This window comes from Poecilia reticulata, chromosome 8 (assembly GCF_904066995.2).
Source record: "Poecilia reticulata chromosome 8, P_reticulata-male-v2, whole genome shotgun sequence".
Lineage (NCBI taxonomy): Eukaryota > Metazoa > Chordata > Actinopteri > Cyprinodontiformes > Poeciliidae > Poecilia > Poecilia reticulata.
Window position 1 is genome coordinate 11175414 of NC_088837.1, and position 9455 is coordinate 11184868.

General features: G+C 42.2%; 1 pseudogene and 1 gene segment (V, D, J or C); both read left to right on the forward strand.

The window, feature by feature from the left end:
* The first annotated feature begins 1102 nt into the window (after positions 1-1102).
* Positions 1103-6700, forward strand: LOC108166514 (Ig heavy chain V region 6.96-like). The segment is given in 4 exon segments: positions 1103-1284; positions 1374-1531; positions 1887-1888; positions 6300-6700. Coding segments are annotated over 4 exon segments (375 nt in total).
* A 2295-nt stretch (positions 6701-8995) lies between these two features.
* Positions 8996-9455, forward strand: LOC108166510 (Ig heavy chain V region PJ14 pseudogene; annotated as a pseudogene).

Consider the following 9455-nt stretch of genomic DNA (forward strand, 5'->3'; position numbering starts at 1 on the left):
GAACAGTGTGGAGAGCTGCACAAAATCCTCCATCTTTAGCCCAGAAAAAAGCAACATAGAAAAATACAAAATAAATTTACAAAGTCATAGTTTCAGTCATCATAGCAAGTTAATGAAACTTTGAGGCACCATAATAGTTTGAGGTTTGATTTGTATGGCAGTTCAGTGGGTAATGGTATTTAATTTCTCTCTCTTGTTGAGCATGGAACATTGATATACCCATTGTAAAAAAGTTTGTTTTTTTTTTATTGTATGTTTTGCTACCATTCATATAGTGTAGGAAAGAGCAAAGAAAACATTTAACCTTGTAAGTCTTTATTAATCTAAGTAGAAACCAAACAAGCAAACAGACGCACAGCGAATTTAAAAGTGACTTTAGGCATGTTTTACAGCTTGTATTTGTTTCTGTAAACAACATGCATGCACTCAAATTAGAATTTTATTTATTTATTTATTTATTTATTTATTTATGTACTTGTTTGTTTGTTTATTTTTCATTTAAAATTTTTGTCACAATTTTTCTCCCTGTTGTTGTCAGCCACCCTTGTGTACTGACCTCTCTGATGTAGGATCATCAGAGAGTGAAGCTTTCATGAAATGGATCAGACAAACTGAAGCAAAAGCGCATAAATATGGGAGTGGAGTTCCCATATTACTGCTCCCAGTGAAAGCCATCAATATTATTACTGATACCATTTACAGAGACATTGACAAGGACACTAGATAACAAATAAATGCAAATTTTACCACACAAGTTCAAGTTTATTAAATGCAGTGTAACGTCTGCCAAAAGTAAATTTTTGGTCAAATAATCAAAACACACTTTAAAAATCCTGTTTTACTGCTCTGTGTGGATTTGAGTAGTGATAAAATTAAATAATCTGTAAAAGAGTATATTGTTTTTTTATGATATTTTTATATCTAACTTAGAATAGACACAGGAATAACTACTGACACTTGTATTCTTAGCGTTCATATTAAATCACACATAATTTAATGTCTAATTGACACAGTGCAACACATTCTATCATAGAATCTATCATAGAATGTGATAGAATGTGATATCTAAACCAATGTTTAATCAATTTTGTGAGCTGTCAAAGGAAAACCTTAAATATCTGTCTTCTCTGCATAATTCACAGCGGCGTGGGGCGGAGTTAATGCAAAACTCGAATGCCTCTGCTTATTTATGACTGCAGGATAAATGACAGAAAAGAGTTAACACACAAGTCAGCATGATGGATTACAGGACAGGGTTGCTTCTTTTAACTATCTACTGGACAGGTGAAGGTATTCACAGATTTTCACATGACAAGAATAAGATTTGTGTTACTGACAGGAATGTGTGCATGTTTTTTTTCCTGATTTGACAGGCCTCGATGGTCAGACTTTGACTCAATCTGAACCAGTGGTGAAGAGACCTGGAGAATCTCACAAGCTGACATGTACAGGCTCTGGGTATACTTTCAGTGACTATGACATGGACTGGATCAGACAGGCTCCAGGAAAAGGACTGGAGTGGATTGCATATGTGACGGCCCTGGGCCTTGTAGGCTGGTCTTGTTGTCCCTCTTTGTGCTCCTCCCATTGACAGGTGTGCCTGATCGGGTGATTGGAGTGCAGGATACTTAAAGCTGGCTGTCTCCGTCTTTCAGCGGCGCTGGGTGGCTTGTCGCTGGTCGTTGGTCACTGGTCGTTGGTGGTTTGTCGCCTATGGCCCTCAGCGTCCATCCTGCAGAGGCAATGGTAGTTGCCAGGCCCCAGCTCCCCGTCTTTTGCACTTTTGAGTTTCTTTTGTTTTGATAGTTGTTTGTGTTAATAAACATTTACTTTATTTCACTTTAACCATGGTATGGTTTCATGTTTTTGTTATGACATTGAGCCAGTCGTAACAAATGGGGGCTCGTCCAAAGCAAAGAATTCCTACAGTTTGTAAACTTAATGGTTGAAGGCGTGATGTTTGTTCATTCATCTTTTTTCGTGTTTGTAGGAGTGAGCACTGACGTCACCATTTGGGTGTGACACGTTTTTTTTTTTTTTGGCCGGCTTGTTTTGGGCAGCTGTGGCGTATTTGGTAGGTTGGTTCAATATGCAGGTGAGTGAAATGTTTTTTGAGCTTGTGCATCAGTGTTGGTTCTATTTTAGTGACTGTGTCTCCTGCTAGGCTAAGAGGTGCTGTCGCTTTAGACTTCACCTGTTTATTTTGATAGTGTCGTGGGGGTTTGCGGTTAGCGTTCACTGTGCGAGCAGTGATCTCGGGGGCAGTCCGTAAGATTAATTTCTTACTGGTTTGGTGCTTAATAAACCCGCCGCCGATCCACGTGAAGAGCCAGGAATCAGTTTATCAGGCGAGTCGTGGCAGGCAGGTAAAGTATAGTGGGGACATAGTTACTTTGGACCCATTGTGCACTTGTTTCAATTTGTTTTCACTTCACGCTGTAGTTGGCGCTTAGCTGGCGTTTTTTCTTTCTGTGACGTGATTAATTTTCGTCCTGAAAATGGAGTTTGACCTGGAAAGTTTTGTAGCTGATCCCTCTTTGGAGAAGTTTAATAGTACTACTAAAAACGATCTCATAGCCATTGCTGCTCATTTTAACATACCTGTGGTTAAACAAGAGAAAAAGGGGGTTATTAAAGGACGTTTATACGCCGCATTGGTTGAGCAAGAGGTTTTGCCACCTCCCGCACCAAACACACAGGGTGAAGTTGGGCCGTTTTACCCTGAAGTGCGTAAAATGGAATTGGAATTGGAGATGCGTCGTTTGGAGCTGCAACATCAAGTTGAAATGCGCAAACTGGAATTGGAGGCAGTTGCGAAACGCGACTCAGCGCGCGGTTCTGCTGATCAGGACAGTGGTCTGGCAGGGGCCCAGTTTGACATTAATAAATGCATTCGTTTGATTCCACCGTTTTCAGAGTCGGATGTGGACAAGTATTTTGTCTTGTTTGTGCATGTGGCTACTTCCTGCAGGACTCGTTGTTGGTGAGGAAATGGTTACCCCATGCTGACATTGTGGGTGAGCCAGTATTTCAAATAGTGGTTCCCACTAAACTCCGCTCCGCAGTGTGCAAAGTTGCTCATGACGAGTCGGGCCATTCTGGTGTACGTAAAACGTATGACCGGGTGCTAAGACATTTTTTCTGGCCGCGTATTAAAAAGGACGTATCGTCTTACATTAAGATGTGTCATGTCTGTCAGCTCATTGCTAAACCCAATCAGACTTTGAAACCGTTCCCATTACGCCCAATTGTTGCCGCATCTGAGCCGTTTGAGCATTTAATAATTGATTGCGTTGGCCCGTTACCTCGCTCAAAGGCTGGGTCATTATATCTGCTCACTGTGATATGTCAAACTACACGTTATCCAGCAGCCTATCCATTACGGTCAATAACTGCTAGGTCAGTTGTACATGCGCTCACTCAGTTTTTTTCGGTGTTTGGCATCCCTAAAGTCATACAATCTGACCAAGGAACGAATTTTTCATCACATTTGTTCAGTCAGGTTTTGAAGCAGTTACGGATCCGACACAGTAAAGCAACAGCGTATCATCCAGAGAGTCAGGGGGCGTTAGAGCGCTTCCACCAGTCTCTGAAGTCTCTCCTGCGAGCTTACTGTACAGAACTGGCGGGCGACTGGGAGGAAGGTTTGCCGTGGCTGATGCTGGCCGCCAGGGAGGTAACCCAGGAAAGCACCGGGTTTAGCCCAAACGAACTGGTTTTTGCGCACAACGTTAAGGGTCCGTTGGCTGTGGTAGCGCACGGGCTTAAAGAATCCGTTCCACCGACAAACTTGTTGGATTATGTAAATGGTTTCAGAAGACGCTTGTATCTGGCGCGGGATCTTGCTAAAGAGAGGCTGACTGAAGCGCAGAGGAAAATGAAAAGTCTGTTTGATCGCCGTGCTGAGGTTCGCTCATTTCTGCCTGGTGATCAAGTGTTAGCTTTGTGTCCAGTCATGACTTCTCCTTTTCAGGCTAAATTTTCTGGTCCATATACGGTCCTGGAGAAGGTTTCCGACCAGAATTATTTAATATCAATGCCAGAGCGGAGAAAGAAAAGCCAGTTGTGTCATGTTAACACGTTAAAAGCATATTATGCTCATGACGTTTTATTTCAGCCTCATGGCGTTACCCCGGTGTGTACCGTAAACAGCCTTGATGGGGGCAGCGAGACTTTCAGCACCACGGATAGCGCAGTATCACCTGTGAGGAATGACGGCGGTACAGATGAGTTGGACAGCGCTCTGATTCATGGGCGTCTTAAAAACTCAGAAGCGTTGGCTAAATTGGACACGTTGTTGGCTCACCTACCTATAGGTCATGCTAAACAGTTAGCAGACTTAATAGGTGAATTTCCTTGTTTGTTTTCAGACACGCCAGGTCGCACTCATCTCATCGAACATGATGTGGAGGTGGGAGACGCTAGGCCGATAAAACAACGGTTTTACAGAGTGAATCTGGAGAAGCGTAAGCATTTGGATGCAGAAGTAGATTACATGCTTCGAAATGGGATCGCAGAACAGAGTATGTCCAGTTGGGCATCTCCATGTATTCTGGTCCCAAAGCCTGATAACACCCTACGGTTCTGCTCGGATTTTCGCAAACTTAACGCTGTGACAAAACCAGATTGTTTCCCGTTACCGAGAATGGATGATTGTGTTGACCAGGTGGGTTCTGCTAACTTTGTTAGTAAGTTTGACCTCCTGAAGGGTTATTGGCAGGTGCCTTTGACACAACGCGCACGTGAAGTATCTGCATTTATTACTCCAACATGTTTTCTTACACGGTGATGCCGTTTGGCCTGAGAAATGCACCAGCGACATTTCAGAGATTAATGAACAGAGTGGTTGGTGATATGACTGGGTGTGCAGTCTACTTGGACGACGTGGTGGTGTATTCTGATACGTGGGAAGAGCACGTGGAGCGCATCAGGGAGCTTTTCACTCGTTTGGCGGGAGCGAGGTTAACGGTTAACCTGGCCAAATGTGAATTTGGAAGGGCAACTGTTACCTATTTAGGCCGTGTGGTTGGCCAAGGTGAGGTCCGCCCTGTTGCAGCGAAGGTTCAGGCAGTAGGGCAGTTTCCTGTTCCAGCTACAAAAAGGAACTGATGCGTTTTCTTGGGCTGGTAGGATACTACAGATGTTTTTGTCAAAACTTTTCATCTGTGGTGGCGCCGCTAACAAATTTGCTGCGTAAAGATGTAAAGTTTGAATGGTCTTCCCTTTGTCAACAGGCTTTTGTGCAGGTGAAAAGACTCCTTTGTGCTGCTCCCGTATTAGCTGCACCACGTCTTAACCGTCCGTTCCAGCTTTACGTGGATGCCAGTCACGTGGGAGCCGGAGCTGTCCTTACACAGACTGATGATCTGGGTATTGGCAGACCGGTGAGTTATTTTTCAAAGAAGTTCAATAAGCACCAATTGAACTACTCTGTAATTGAGAAAGAGACGTTTGCTTTGATCTTGGCACTGAAACATTTTGATGTTTATTTGAGTGGTGGCATTAGTGTTGTGGTGTTTACAGATCATAACCCACTGACATTCTTGTCTTCCCTGAAATGTCCTAATCAGCGATTGATTCGCTGGTCATTGTTCCTGCAGTCCTACAACATGGATATTCAATACATTAAAGGGAAAAGCAATGTAGTAGCCGATGCGTTATCTCGCGCTCCAGTTTAGTAGTTTGTTTTGTGCTCTTTTTTCTTTGTTTCCTTTTCTTGTCCTTAAAAGAGCTTCTGAGTGCACCAGTTGCTGGTTTGGAAAGTGGAGTAGGGAGAAGAAAACCTGGGCATTACATATCTACTTTACTTAATATCTACGGACTTTGCTAAGTACGACTGGTGAAAATGGCGGCTGTGTTTGTTTACGCACGGTGAGTTAGGCAGGAGCAGGGTTCCTTATAGGAACCTGCTTTTTATGGGTGGGGTGTGACGGCCCTGGGCCTTGTAGGCTGGTCTTGTTGTCCCTCTTTGTGCTCCTCCCATTTACAGGTGTGCCTGATCGGGTGATTGGAGTGCAGGATACTTAAAGCTGGCTGTCTCCGTCTTTCAGCGGCGCTGGGTGGCTTGTCGCTGGTCGTTGGTCACTGGTCGTTGGTGGTTTGTCGCCTATGGCCCTCAGCGTCCATCCTGCAGAGGCAATGGTAGTTGCCAGGCCCCAGCTCCCCGTCTTTTGCACTTTTGAGTTTCTTTTGTTTTGATAGTTGTTTGTGTTAATAAACATTTACTTTATTTCACTTTAACCATGGTATGGTTTCATGTTTTTGTTATGACATTGAGCCAGTCGTAACACATACATAAGTAGCCCCAGTGGAAGCACCCAACACTATTCTCCATCAGTTCAAGGCCGCTTCACCATTTCTAGAGACAACAGCAAACAGCAGCTGTATCTGCAGATGAACAATCTGAAGGCTGAAGATTCTGCTGTTTATTATTGTGCACGGCAGCCGCACAGTGACCAAAAATAGTTTAGCAGCTGTACAAAAACAAACTATGCTGATGTTAGAGAGATCTAAATGATCATGGTGTAGAGAAGGAACATGTTTCATATTAGAACAAGATCATCATTTAACTGATTATTACCACAATTTATTCGACTACAAATGTTCAGTATTGCTGGATTAAAAACATATCAACAAGCAACAAGTTATTCATCAAAACTATGCTAACACAAACAGTTAAAGCTGTGTGTGAGGGGACATTGTCACAAATTGAAAAGCTTGAAGAAGCTTTTCAGCAGTTTAAAGTAATAGGCTACTTTTGTATAATCATATGGTGTTTTAGATCAACTTAAAGAAAAACTGTCTCAAATTAGCATTTTTACACAACTGCCTCAGTTTGTTTTTTTTTTCAGCAGTCCTGCTGTTTTATTTAGTGAACAGCTTTTGAACATTGTCTTGTTGCACAATCCAATTTTCAATTTGTTCCAGCTTTCAAATGCAGGACCATATATTTAGTTCTAGAAAACTTCAATATACAGATAAATCATTTTCAACTTAGAATCCTGTGATCCCAAACCCAATAATCTCCACTCATGTACAGGAAAGTTGCATGAATCTCAGCTGTAAGGACTTTCTCTGCAGCTACTGCACAGCTGGAGTCAGAAACGAAGCAAAACATCTGGAGAGGATTACTGTGAAGTACACTGGAGCTTTATACAGCAAAGATTCACTAGACAAAAAAGTTTTGTGACAATTTAAACACCTTTAGCAAAACAGCAACTTTACATAAACAAATTTATCCAACCTTAGACGTTAGTATTACAATGTGAGGCAGCACACAGTAACAACAGATGTACAGAAACTAGTCAGAATAATCTGAATAGTTTCAGGAGAGATGCCCTCACTCCATCAGTTGTGCACTTCATCTTTTCTCTACGTCCATTGATGTACCTCATCATACATCTAAAAACAGTTCCAAGTAAGACTGGGAGTTTACCACAGATCTCAGTTCCTCCCTTTTCTCAGGAGGGGTTAATGCAAAACGTTTGGCCTTATTTATCCAACTGAAGAGGTTGACGGAGAACAAACAACATATAATTAAGCAGGATGGATCATAGATTAGAGCTACTTATTTTTATTATCTGGATGGCAGGTGAGAAAATGCTCATATAACTTTGATCAGTCAATTGTCTGCAAACAGAGATTTACCTTAATGATTGTGTTTTCAGGTGCTGATGGTCAGACTCTGACACAGTCTGGATCAGTGAGTAAAGTCCCTGGAGAATCCCACACACTGACCTGTACAGGTTCTGGATTCACATTCAGCAGCTACTGCATGAACTGGATCAGACAGGCTGCTGGGAAAGGACTGGAATGGGTTGCTGCTGATTGTGGCGGCAGTAGCAAGTACTACTCACAGTCAGTCCAAGGACGGTTCACCATCTCCAGAGACAACGGCAAACAGCAGCTGTATCTGCAGATGAACAGCCTGAGGACTGAAGATTCTGCTGTTTATTACTGCGCTCGAGAGGCACACTGACTAAAGTTGATTCAGTAGCTGTACAAAATCACAAAGGGTCTTCAAAGTCATTTATTCAGTACTTTTATATAAATTTAACTTAAAAAAAAGCAACAAAAAAAAAGAAAAAAATGTTAAGACTATTCTTTATTTCTAACCAATTATCACTTTACTATGCACTAAATGACATTCAGTTAAATATGGCACAGATAATAAGTCTAACTTTGGTCCCAAAATAGTTTATTTGGGGATAAATATGCCACAAATTTATCCAGTGTTTTTTTTTATATAGCTCATGTCGTCATGTAAGACATTGTAAATACTAGAGTTATTAAACAACAAGTTTAAGTCACCTAAGTTACCCTGCAGGTATGACCCAACACAGTGAGTGAGTGAGTGAGTGAGTGAGTGAGTGAGTGAGTGAGTGAGTGAGTGAGTGAGTGAGTGAGTGAGTGAGTGAGTGAGTGAGTGAGTGAGTGAGTGAGTGAGTGAGTGAGTGAGTGAGTGAGTGAGTGAGTGAGTGAGTGGATGGATGGATGGATGGATGGACAAGATTTTTTGTTTGTCTTCCTAAGACCTTAAGCTAAAATGAACAATGTTCATACATGTAATGTTTGATGACTTTCAATATTGAAATGGGATTCATTTAAATTACGAATCCCATTGACCCACAAGTGACAGGAAAATGTGGTAAGATAACACAACTTATGTAAACATAAAGACACAAAAAACACGCCTCAGAAAGAACAGCTGCTGTGGTTTGTGACTTCCTGACAGGCAGTGGTCATTAAAACTCTAAAATTGCAGTAACATTTCATTATTTTATTCAATTTAACACAAACTGTGATAAAAATGTAAAGTGTGAGTGGATGTTTATGCACGTGGCATATAGCAACCCAAAATTACAGCTCACTTTGATTAAACCACTGCTGACAGTAAAGGCTTGTTTGGTTTTATGCAAACTCACTGAGCTCCTCCTTCCTCTCAGGTATTTATGATTTACATCAGCTGGGAGTGAAGTCACTTCCAAAGCACAGCATGTCTCCTTTAGCTCTTCTGCTGCTGTTGGCAACTGGATCCTGTGAGTAACTCTGCATTTGTCCCAACCAACAGATCCATTTTATCACAGTCACTAAGACATGTTTTCCAACCAACAGGTGTGATTTGTGAACAGCTGACACAGCCGGACTCTGTAAACGTGCATCCCGGTCAGCCTCTCACCGTCACCTGCCAGGTATCTTATTCTGTTACGAGCTACTGGACCTGCTGGATCCGACAGGCGGCAGGGAAAGGGCTGGAGTGGTTTGGATGCAGAGTTGGCTCAACTACGTCCTACAAAGATTCACTGAAAAATAAGTTCAGCATCGACATAGACTCATCCAGGAACACAGTGACTCTTAAAGGCCAGAACATGCAGCCTGAAGACACTGCTGTGTATTTCTGTGCAAGAGACCGCACCGTAACACAAAGCATCAGACGACCAGACAAAAACCCCTGA